Source organism: Chenopodium album, chromosome 4, assembly GCF_948465745.1.
Source record: "Chenopodium album chromosome 4, dcCheAlbu1.1, whole genome shotgun sequence".
Lineage (NCBI taxonomy): Eukaryota > Viridiplantae > Streptophyta > Magnoliopsida > Caryophyllales > Amaranthaceae > Chenopodium > Chenopodium album.
The window spans coordinates 7,947,144-7,959,182 of record NC_137837.1 but is presented as its reverse complement, the minus strand read 5'-3'; the positions used below and the strand labels follow the sequence as shown (position 1 = coordinate 7,959,182).

General features: G+C 37.1%; 1 protein-coding gene across 1 annotated transcript; it reads left to right on the top strand.

Moving 5' to 3' along the window:
- Positions 1-4,679: 4,679 nt before the first annotated feature.
- On the top strand, positions 4,680-11,632 carry LOC145628808 (PWWP domain-containing protein 1-like). Its single transcript, XM_081681212.1, has 3 exons — positions 4,680-6,159; positions 8,797-9,105; positions 9,195-11,632. The coding sequence occupies exons 1-3, from the start codon at positions 4,971-4,973 to the stop codon at positions 11,054-11,056; spliced, it is 3,360 nt and encodes a 1,119-aa protein (XP_081537338.1). The 5' UTR covers positions 4,680-4,970; the 3' UTR covers positions 11,057-11,632.
- The last annotated feature ends 407 nt before the right edge of the window (positions 11,633-12,039 follow it).

Below are 12,039 nucleotides of genomic sequence, written 5' to 3'. Positions count from 1 at the left end.
AGTACATTGAGAGGGTTATGTTTGCATTGCCTCTTGTAAAGTTGTTACCACTCGAAATTCCCATACATAATGTGATCAGATCAAAAGACTTGACCGTAACCTCAACCTTGTTCAAGTGTTGTTGATCAATTTCATCCTCATGTTTACCAACTTCATCAAGTTTAATAACCGTTACGACACAGACGACGGTTATAACGAGTACAAAGACAGCACAAAGACAGCAACAACACATACAGCTACAACATGTTGCGTCTTCAGCATCGGAACTCTTAGGCGTAGGCATTGTAGGAAAAAAAAAGGGGGTGTTAAATACCGCCATCCAAAATTATCAAAACCGCCAACATTTAGTGTGAATGGACAATCATGTCCTTAGTACTTCACTACCATCTTCCCTCTTGACATCAATCACTAACACCTTGACACCACCACCCTAATTGACGACTAACACCACCACCACCCCCACCACACTGACCGGCACGATCACCACCGCACTAGCGACCCACCACTTTCCCTCTTTTTTTTTTTTTTTTTAAATTTCAGATTTTCAGGCAATCGCGGTAACCAAAGCCCAAAATCAATTACCGTGTATGGTAAACGGAGCCCAAAATCGGTTATCGTGCATGGTAACCGGAGCCCAAAACCGGTTACCGTGCATGGTAACCGGTTTTGGGCTCCGGTTACCATAGAATCGATTAAGGTGCACGGTAACTGGAGCCCAAAACCGGTTACCACGCACGGTAACCAGTTTTGGGTTCCGGTTACCACTCACGGTAACCGGTTTTGGGTTCCGGTTACCATGCACGGTAATCGGTTTTGGGTTCCGATTACCACGCACGGTAATCGGTTTTGGGTTCCGGTTAGCACTCACGATAACCGGTTTTGGGTTCCGATTACCACGCACGGTAACCGGTTTTGGGCTCCGGTTACCACGGTTACCTAAAATAAAAAAATAAAAAATAAAAAACCACCACCTTCACGCCGACCGGGGAAGGTGGTGGGTTGTCATAGAGGGGATGTGGTGGGTCGTCAGTCAAAAAGGGTTGTGATCGCCGGTTGGAAGAGGTTGTGGGTTGCCGGAAGGATGAAGGGATGGTGAAGTAGTAAGGGTATGATTGTCTATTCACACCAAATGTTGGCGGTGGTGATCATTTTTGTTGGCGGTGTTTAGCAATCCACAAAAAGGAAAAAGGCACTTTTACTGACTAAATTTAACAACCTATTGTGTTTAGTACTACTAGTATACATACACAATTAGACGGTTAAACTACCAAAAATTTTATAAAATGGAAAAAAGGAATTAAATTTCTTTGTTGTAATGATAATGAAACGAGTGCATCATTTAGGAAAATAAGACTTAAACAAAATCTTTTATAATTGTATATTCTTCCCATCAATTATGGTTATTGAACATACTATAATGTAATTTGCTTCCAATTTCGATTAAGCAAGATATTTTTGTTATCAAAGAAATATTTGCAGGATATTTTTGCATAATAGAAATGCATGCTTCCCAAAATCCAACTTTACTTTTACTTGATTGTGGGTCACAAATTTGGATTTGGAAAATTTCCCCTTTATTAAAAAACAGGGAAATTGGAATATTATCAATGGCACGACTTATTGTAATGGTATATTTTGATTGAATTGTGTTATATATATAGCCGATAATCATCCTATTATTAGCCTCGGCAATGATTTGAAGAGTTAACCTTCCTTCACAATATATAATAACACCACAATTTAGAGAACCATTATGATGATTAGTGTCATAATCACCCCAAATTTGAATGCTAAACGTATCCAAACCTTGTTCTCTACCTGTGCGTGCCAATAAATTTGTCGCAATTGCATTATTAGCCGTAACATTGTTGAATTGCATAACTACCTTAACAATAGAGCTTCTCTCTAATTTTTTTCGATTATGTATCGTCGCAATCAAATTCGATATTTGACAAGAATGTTCATTAGCCTTTGCGGATGCAATGTGCGATTTGCCACTATACTCGAGAGATAGTCCATCGACATAGGGAAAAAAAACGTAAAATTGAATGGCAAAAAAGGAAAATTTCCTTAATTATATTCATACCATTCGTTCATTACTTTTTTTTTTTTTTTTTGAATAGCCCATTCGTTCATTACTTTATAATTTTATATTCATGGGAAATTTTTCCTTAGGAAAGAATGGTATAAATATAAAGGAATTTTTTCTTCAAAAAGACTTGCGTGGACCTGGTCTACAATAATATTATTGTGGACCCGATATTTATACATACGCAATTGATGTTATATTAAACATAGTGACCCTTATTTTTAACATAGTAACCATATTTTTAAGGTAGTAACCTTTATTAAAACTTGTATTACATTTAATATTATTGTGAACTTGAATACAACGTTATAACCCTAATTTTAACATAGTGACCTTTATTTTTCATATTGACCAGTATATAAAATATTTCATTAAAAAATTTAACCTCTTATAGCCTATATATTACCAAAATAACTTTTATTTTAACATAGTGACCTAATTTTTATTATAGTGATTTTTTTTTTAATTAATAAAACAATCATAGTTTCCCTAATATTAGTGGTCCACAATAAATTAGTGCGAACCAGGTTCATTTAAGAATTTGTATTTTTTCTTAGGAAGAAAAAAAATGGTATGAATATTCAAGGAAACTATATATTTTACGGAAGCAATATATTTTTCAAAAAAACTTGCTAATACTTAGCACTTTGTATGTTTAAATCATATAACTAATATATAAAGCTAAACTTTTAGCCAGGTCACGAAATAGCGACACTTGACATTCCAACTTTTCGCCAAGTGTCGCACCACCTTGGATATATTTGGATAGACTTCATAAGATAAAAAGTTAGTTTAGAATAAAATTGTTAGTTTAGAGTTTTATTTTCGATAAAATACCAAATAATAAACTAATAATTAGGCCACAAGACAACATCATTTAGCGTTTTAATTTTTCACGCACCAAGTGTCGTACCACGTTGGATAAATATAGATAGATTTTGTAGCAAAAAAAGTTAATTTAGAATTCTATTTTCAATTAAATTGAATCATAATATAATTTTATCTTAAAAGTCTATAAACAACCCGGGCATCGCACGGGGCACAAAACTAGTTTTCTATAAACTTTATGGTACAATTTGTTATGTACATCCGAGTGTACCATACATTCAGGTCATTTGCACATTTAATCAACAAATGAGCAAATAATTATTTGTTCATTGTTGATTTAATGAGTTAACTGACTTTGGGTGTACGGTACACCCGGATGTACATAACAGGCTCTCTAGAGTAGAGTGGAAGTGATAGTGCCCCCCTAAATTATCCATGTTACCCATTATTAAAGATAATTTTAAAATAAGAAAATTTGTCAAGAAAAATACAATCTTTGGCAGTTTGGATGATCTTCTAAAAAATAAAATAAGATCTTTTAAAAATAAAATAATGCCTTGTTCACTTTACCTTTAAAAAAATATTCAAGAAAAATAATTTTAGTTCAGTAAATTTCAGCTCATAAAAAATAAGTTCATCAATAAAAATACTTTCAGTTCAGTAAAAATAATTTCAATTCAGTAAAAATCAGTAACTTTAAAAACAATAGAAAATCAGTAAAAATAAGTTGAGTTATGTAAAAATAATTTCAGTTCGGTAAAAATAATTTAAGTTTAGCAAAAATAATTTCAGTTTAGTAAATATAATTTAAGTTCGGCAAAAATAATTTAAGGGCCTGTTTCATACGTTGAAATTCAGTTCAGTTCAGCTCATGTGTAATGATATAAAGCCAAATTTCATTATTCTAAGCTCTTATTACAACGACGATAATTATAATAATAATAATAATAATGATGATGATGATGATGATGATAATTAAATAATATTATTATTAATAATAATAATCAATAAATAATCATAATAATAATAATCAATAAATAATAATAATCAATAAATAATATATTTTTCTTAAATTTAATATGTATATTTGTATATACACATATGTATAATAATAAATAATCAAAGATCACTAGTCTGTAGTTATAAATCACTAATTAATAAGTTCAGTTTAGTTCAGTTCAACTCAGTTCAGTTCAATTCAGTCAATGAGAACAGGCCCTAAGTTTAACAAAAATAAGGTGAAGTGAATATGCCTAACTTTTTTATCATCTCAAAAAGTTTATTAGTTTTTCATGTTTTCTTTTTATAATTTTTTATCCCAAAGTTAAAATAAGACAAATCATATACTCCGTAATTAATTGGTTGTTGGTGCAGTGGTGATTGAAGTTGTACTTGGTAAACATGTTTAATCCTCCTCAACAACAATTGGAAAAGGATTAGAACCTAACTACCCAAAATGAACCAAAATGAATTCTCAAACCTGGATTAGTGCAAAGGGTGAATTGAGTGAACCAAAAAAAAAAAATGGCCTTGAAAAGCTCTAATTTTGGTAATAACCCAAGAAATTGTAATTTTGCCTTTTGTCAATAAATTACTTTTCAAAAAAATGAAGAGTGGTGTCGATTTGAAAAATGTGATGAAGTAGAGTGGCATTGCCACTTAGCAACAATACGAAGACATGAAATTACAAAATTACCCCTTAGATAATACCAAACCATTACCTGAAACTAGTCTCTCTTTCTCTCAGTAATGTAATCTTGTATACCCTAGAAAATCCCCCATTTTCTCTCTCCTCCCACAATTTCCAAGTTTTATATCACTCAATTTTTTGCACCAAACTCCATTTTTCTTCAAATTTCAGCTTATTTAGATTAGTTTCATTTGCTGTTGAATCTTTATTTTTGTAGTTTCTCAAATTATCGCGTGATATGTTGGTATTACTGCATTGATTAAAGGTGCGTTTGTTTAGCAATTTCTGTAATTTTTTTTGTATTGATTTTGGTTGAATAAGAGGTTAGTTGATAGTATTTATATTTATATATTTATACATACTATGGTATCAGTAATGAACAACGATTTCGATTTGGAAAGAAATTCTGATGAAGGGGTTAGTGATTCGCATTTGAATACGGAAATTAGGGTTTCTCCTGGGATAGATTTAGGTGCCCGGATTAGTGAAATTGATGAAAAGGGGGTTTTAGAGAGGCCTGAATGGGAAATGGATGAAGTTAGGGTTTTGGGCGGGGATACAGAAATGGATACGGATACGAATACGGGTTATCGTTTGAATGGCGATTCTGGGAATTTAGTGGGGTATGATGGGGAGGAGGGTGATGGAGAAATTGAGGTTAAGGGTCAGGGAATGGTGTCTAGAGATGGAGAAGATGAGGGCGGGGGGATTACTCGTAGTTTAAATGGTATTGGGAATGTGGGTGTTCATGGAATGAAGCGGGAGGATGTTCGTGGCGAAGAGGATTCGGAGAGGGATAGTAAGGATGATGAGTTTAAGTTAGAGAATCGCGGTGATTTGCAGACTTCGGTGAGTAAAGATGTGAGTGTTAGTGATGGGGATGATGAAATTAGAAGTGGATTGGTTTTGGATTCCGGGTTTGAAATGGGTGATATGGTTTGGGGCAAGGTGAAGTCTCATCCGTGGTGGCCGGGTCATCTGTTTAATGAAGCTTTTGCTACTTCTTCAGTTCGACGGACAAGGAGGCAGGGACATTTGTTGGTTGCATTCTTTGGTGATAGTAGTTATGGGTGGTTTGATACTACGGAACTTGTTCCATATGACCCTCATTTTGCAGAAAAATCGCAGCAGACAGCTTCGAGGAATTTTGTTAGGGCTGTGGAGGAATCTATTGATGAGGCCAGTCGTAGGAGTGCTCTAGGTTTAAGTTGTTATTGTCGGAATCCAAATAACTTCCGTCCAGCAAATGTGCCTTGTTATGTGGCTGTTGATGTTGTAGATTATGAACCTGGTGCTATTTATTCACTGAGTCAAATTCGGAAGGCAAGAGACAGTTTCCAGCCGTTTGATGCTCTTTCGTTCATAAAGCAGTTGGCTGTGGCACCAATGAGTGGAGAAAGTAAAAGCCTTGATTTTATTAAAAACAAAGCTACTACCCTTGCGTATCGCAGATCTATATTTGAAGAGTTTGATGAGACTTATGCTCAAGCTTTTAGTCAGTCTCCAGTACGAAATTCCCAGTTGCCAGTATTGGATAAAGTGCCATCTCGAGGTATTTTTGCCTTCAGCCTTCTTTCTTGTGAAGTAATTTCTGAGTTTTATTTTACCAAATATGAAATGATATCTTTCTGAAGGTGAAGTAGGGATTTTAGTATCATGCATTAGCTTGTAAATTTAACTTTCTGGTAACTGTGTGTAATTTTATAATATGATGCAGACTTTTTCAGTATCTTTTATAGTAAACAATTTAAAGAAGTGATATCAATGTGTTCTTGGTGTTCTCTGAGAATGTTTGCTGGTTGGCTTGACACTTTGGGGTCAGTTTTTTTTGGCGTATTTGTAACTATTTACTGGTGAGTGGTGAACCCCTTCTCCCCCTCAATGCTTGCCAAATGGCGGCTGTTATGACCGGCCTTTAGTAAGTTTGCTCTTGTTATATTACATTGAATACAGAAGAAGCTCCTAAATTGCTTTAGCATGACCTTCAACAATGCTGGGAGATTTAACTGTGTCATAAAGTGCATGCTGGCGTTACTCAAGCATTGTGTGTGGAACCATTTATGGACATATAGCCTTTAATATTTGTGTTTTTGCTAGAAGATGACACCTTTTCATTGTTTTACTCTTGAGAGTAAATTAAGTGCCAATGTCAAATCATTTATTTCCTGTCTGTTATTGGGCTAGTTTGTAGCAGTTGATAGCATTTGAATGCCCTATATGCTGGGACTAGAACCCCTCCAAAGTCTTGTTCTGTCTCGTTGACCTTTTTGTTACCTACTTTTATCATCTTATGCACAGGCATTTGATTTTTTATTACCTATCAGTGTGCTTTGCAAAAGATTGACACCTTTAATGAATTACGAACTTTACATCTTAGTTTTACCTTTTTGTAATTGTGATTTGACTTGTAGAATGCTGATGCCTTTTGTATTATTATGACAGTCCAATTGGAAGTAATGTAATTGCATATGCTTTTGTGTGTCATTTAGTTCCCTTTCACCCCCTACCCCACAAAAAGGATATTAGCATTAATTGCTGGGTTTTGAATTTTTGATGTCGCAATCTCCTAAGATTTGTAAACAACTGGTATTTCCTCGCTTTTGAATCACTTCTTTCATGTAAGCTATACCTCTTCAAAGAAAATTTTGATAATGGTAACTTCCTGATTTTGGGCACACCCAATGTATGAAAGGTTAATAGTATTGCCCTTACCTTTTCCGCGCGAATCATATTTGACTATTTGATAAATGTAGCATTTTCACTTAGTTTAACCTGGCATGTCTACCGAACCTTCTATTGTAAAATCGACACTTAGAAAGAGCAGAGAGCCAGATATGGAAGTAGGCACTCCTGCCTAGTTATTGATGTACTACCCCTTATTCAACCTAGAATTTTTCTTGCATATAGCATTCTGCATAGCTGAAAGCAATAAGAAAGATAACACTGAGTAGCTGAGAGTTTGGTTGACTCAAGATACAGATTTAACATCTTTTTTGTGGTTAAGTCAGCTCACAATTTGTGGTACTTAAGCTACAGTATTGAAATCGAGTTTTATGTCAACCTATTTTAACATTTGAACAAAACATTTTAGTACCTCACCAAGATGTTGTATTCAGCGAAATATCTCTCCCCCACTCCCTCCCCCCCCCCCCCCCCCCCAAACACACACACAAAAAAAAGGGGGTTGGCTTTTGCAATGATAATTGAGCTTTATGTCAACCTATTTTAACAGTTAAACTCTCACCTAGATGTTTGTATTCAGTCAAATCCCCCCCCCCCCCCCCCCAAAAAAAAAAAAAAAAAAAAAAAAAAAAAAAAAAAAAAAAAAAAAAAAAACGGTTTGGCTTTTGCAATGATAATTGTCTGAAAACAACACCCAATTTGGGTTTGGCTTTTGCAATGATAATTGTCTGAAAAACAAGCTCTGGATTTGCTTATTTGTTTTATAACAATGAACACTCTTTACTCTGTTATATTTGAAGTACTTTAAAAATAGGTTGGATCTGTTTATGGTGATTTGGTGGATGTTGGGTGTCATTTCCACTCGACACTATTGTGTACTTTATACTTTGTGGAAGAGTTGGGGGTTTGTGGATGGTGAATTTTCAGATATCAGTGATTTTTATTTTATACCTTTATACTAGCTTGGTGCAAGTCTGATATCCTTTGTGTTACAGCTAAGATGATGGAAGGCTAATATTGTGTTTGGTGTAGCTAACTTGATTCAAATCTGAAATCCTTTGTGGTACAACTAAAGTGATGCAAGTGAGGGGAAGAATATTGTGTGGAAGGATTTATAAGAACTGTAATTAGATAAATTCTGAAACTACTCATTAGATTTTGCTGAGGGACCTGATATGAGATTCAACATAGCTTTTAGCTTTAAGAAGTTATAAGTTCAATCTTTCTTGCTTTCAACTTTTCTACTAGGCTACTGGCAATCACTGCTAATTTCTTTCAAGATTATGTCTTACCTGTCCCTGTCGATGTTTATGTGGGATTAATCTTATACTGTCACATGTTCCTGTAAGGAAGTATGTCCATATTTATACCTAGTATTCTCTGTTTATAGTTGAATCTTTTATCGATCTCTAGAGACATTCTGCTTCTGTTTGTTAGCTGTGTCAATATCTGTTGAATTGTTGACTTAATCTGTTGGAGCTGATGTTTGGTCTTGTGTTTTGTCCAGCTCCTTTAAGTGGCCCTTTAGTCATGGCGGATACTGTTGGTAGTCGGAAGAGCTCCACTAAAGCTTTAAAAACAAAGGAGCTGTCAAAAAAAGATAGATACCTGTTTAAGCGCAGAGATGAAGCTGGCAATTTGAGGAAAGTTAAGACCACTCAAGGTCATGCAAGCTCCTCTTCATCTTCTGCATATGAGGATGGAGCATCTGATTCAGCTGCAACAGCAGCTGCTTTTGTGCTCCAGAAAAGGGATTTACCTGTGTCAGATGATGCTTTGGCTCTTGCTGGAACCACAAAAGATGCTTCAACTACAGGCAATGAACTCATTTTTTAATCTTATCTTACAGGGAAATGGATGATGTTGTTGCTGTGTCATTTTAACATTTAATATTCTGTTCTACAGGTATTGGTGTGATGGTGCCATCTGCATCACAAGAGTTGGAGTCTAGTGGTGTGGTGGTAACTGATTCAGGCAGTCTGCATGTTAAGGTTTCAGACAGTCACATCAGTAGCCCTACTTCTATTGATGTTGGCCAACTTGCTGTGAGAGATGGCATGATAAAGAAGAAAAAAACTGCTAAACGCCCTGTAGGCGAAATGAGCTCTGAGAAATCTGATCGTCCAGAGAAGAAGATGAAGAAAGTGAGGAAAATAGATGGTCAAAGGAGCGTAGGGAAAGTGAAGAAAGATTCAGTTTTGTCTGCTGGGATGCCTACTGAGATTGCTGCCTTATCCAGAGAGGACTCTCAAGTAAGTCAGAGAAGGAAGGACAATGAAGCAATTAATTCTGTTCCGTCACAAGTGGGGTTTGCGTCATCGGAAGAAGCTAGAGGCAATGAGGGTGATCTTGCACAGTTGTTGGCTGATTTGCGAGGTCTTGCCCTGAACCCTGTTCATGGTATGGAAAGAAACGGGCCTGCAATTGCACGACAGTTTTTCCTGAAGTTTCGCTCCTCTGTTTTTCTGAAGAGCTCCAGTGCTTCAGCTGCTGCCGAATCTGAACTCAGGGAGGGTCGGGACATCAAGTCTACCCCTGCATCTGAATCTACTGAGAAACCTTCAGTTGAGAACAGTAAAGCTGCATTTTCTGTAAAACTGCAGAAGCTCTCTGCCAGACATGAGGATCCCAGGAAAGGGTGGAAACGGATGCCATCTGAGCGTCAGGAGGAAAAAGCTTCAAAGAAGGCCAAGAAAATAACTGAAGCAAAATCCTCTATTTCTGAAAAGCGAGCCCTGCTAAAGAACCCAGAGATGCTGCAGCGAGCTGAGGGAAAAGCTAAGGCAGCTGCCACACAAAGCCCGCAAGTAAAATCCGTAAAGTCAGAACAGCGTCAAAAGAAATTGGACCGTCCTAAGGTGGTGGAGCCCCATTATCTCATTATGAAATACCCATCTAGCTCCTCACTCCCTTCCCTGGTAGAGTTGAAGGCAAGATTTGCCCGATTCGGCCCAATGGACACATCACTCAGCCGGGTCTTCTACAAAACAAACACCTGTCGCGTTGCTTTCCTCTATGAAGAACACGCACGTATTGCTCAACGCTATGCTACGGGAAGCAAATCTGTGTTTGCAAACGTGAAGCTCATAGTGAAGCCTGTTGCAGCAGCTGAACCTCAGCAGCCAAGCAGCGGCAGGGCTGAAGACTTGCAGAATGAGTCTGCAGCAAACCGGGATTCATCAACAATAGAGTCAAAACCTGTGATCACCGCTGCAACCCCACAGCAGCCAGTGCAGCAGCTGAAATCCTGCTTGAAGAAACCTTCTGGAGGCGATGAGACTGGTGTGCCTAACAATGGCGGAAGCAGTGCAAGAACAGCCCGGGTGAGATTTAACATGGATGAGGTCAAAGGTAGTACTGATAATAGGGGAGGTCTTGAAGGCCAAAAGATGGAGTCTAGGAATTCGATGTTGTCATCTTATGAAGGTTCTTCATCGTCGTCTATTGCTATGGATGTTAGTAACAATCAAAGGTTCACAGTTTCTTCACATCCATTGCAACCCCCTCTCCTTCCCCATCCTCCCCATTTTATTAGGCCTCCGATAAATCACCTACATGATACAGTTGAATTATCTCCGAGAAATAATTTGCATGATAATCCGAGGGTAGTTCCTCTACAAACTTCTGTTGAAAATCAAGTACCACCACAGGGTCCACAGCCCACCAGAGACATCTCACAGCAGATGATGAACCTCTTGACAAGGTGCCATGATGTGGTGACCAACGTTAAGAGCATGTTAGGCTATGTGCCCTACCATCCTCTATGAGAAAATGAAGGTGCATATATGTTGAAAATTACGTTGGACCACCACATCATCAAGGGCCCACCTTTCCATCTGGAGGACTGATACTCACCGGAATATGTTGCATTGTAAAGGACAGACATTTCAGCTCCAGTGAGAGGCCAGTGGGTGCGAAATGGGCTGCCTAGGAAACCCTGTTATTAGAGCAAATAGCTGCAATGGCATAATTGGTTGTACAAAATTGTTGCTTGGGTGGTTACTCGTGAGGGGTTTGGTTTCGGGTAGAAGGGGAGGGGCTCTAGAAAGGAATGGGGTCAAGGGGACTGATATCAGCTGAATTGTACTCGAGAGCTTGAATATTTGTGTAGCTCGTGGTACGGGAACATATAATGTGTACCTGATTTGAGGCTGTGGATCATTTTCTCTCTCCCTCTCCCTTTTCATCTCATGGCTGCATGTTTGTGCTTTCGGTCTTTAAAAATTTTTCAGTTGATTGAGTTTAAACTTGCATGTTCCGAAAAATATTTTGGTCCAGTTTACACATATTCTGTGCGTGGATTCGTGTAAGCATGACCCATAACAAAAATTCTATGCTCTTCAGACCTGTTTCATTAGAAGTAAGAACAAGCAACAGAAGTAGGCATAGACCCATCACAAAATTACTTTACTTTGTAGACCCGTTTCGTAAGTAAGAACAGGCAACAGGTTACTCCGTACTAAATATTGTTAATTTTAAGTATCCGTGAGCTTGGGTTCGAACAACTCGAATTACTAGTTAATTAGCATTAGAATTGACCTGACGACTTCCATTAATTGGTTTTAGTCTGAAAAGATTACTTATGCGAAATCATTTAGCATTAATATGTGGTGTTTTGCTTTTAAATTTGATCTACAAAGAATATATTCTTGGGCCAAAATTGCAATAACTTTGAACTACAGGTTGTCAATTGGCAAACCATTCAACATTTGTTTGACAAAGTGCATAAAATACTAACTACTAGAGCGCA

Excerpts from the sequence above, each read along its gene's own strand:
- LOC145628808 (XM_081681212.1), top strand. The coding sequence starts at position 4,971 with ATGGTATCAGTAATGAACAACGATTTCGATTTGGAAAGAAATTCTGAT. Across the intron at positions 6,160-8,796 it reads GGATAAAGTGCCATCTCGAG|CTCCTTTAAGTGGCCCTTTA; the intron begins GTATTTTTGCCT and ends TGTTTTGTCCAG. Across the intron at positions 9,106-9,194 it reads AAAAGATGCTTCAACTACAG|GTATTGGTGTGATGGTGCCA; the intron begins GCAATGAACTCA and ends TCTGTTCTACAG.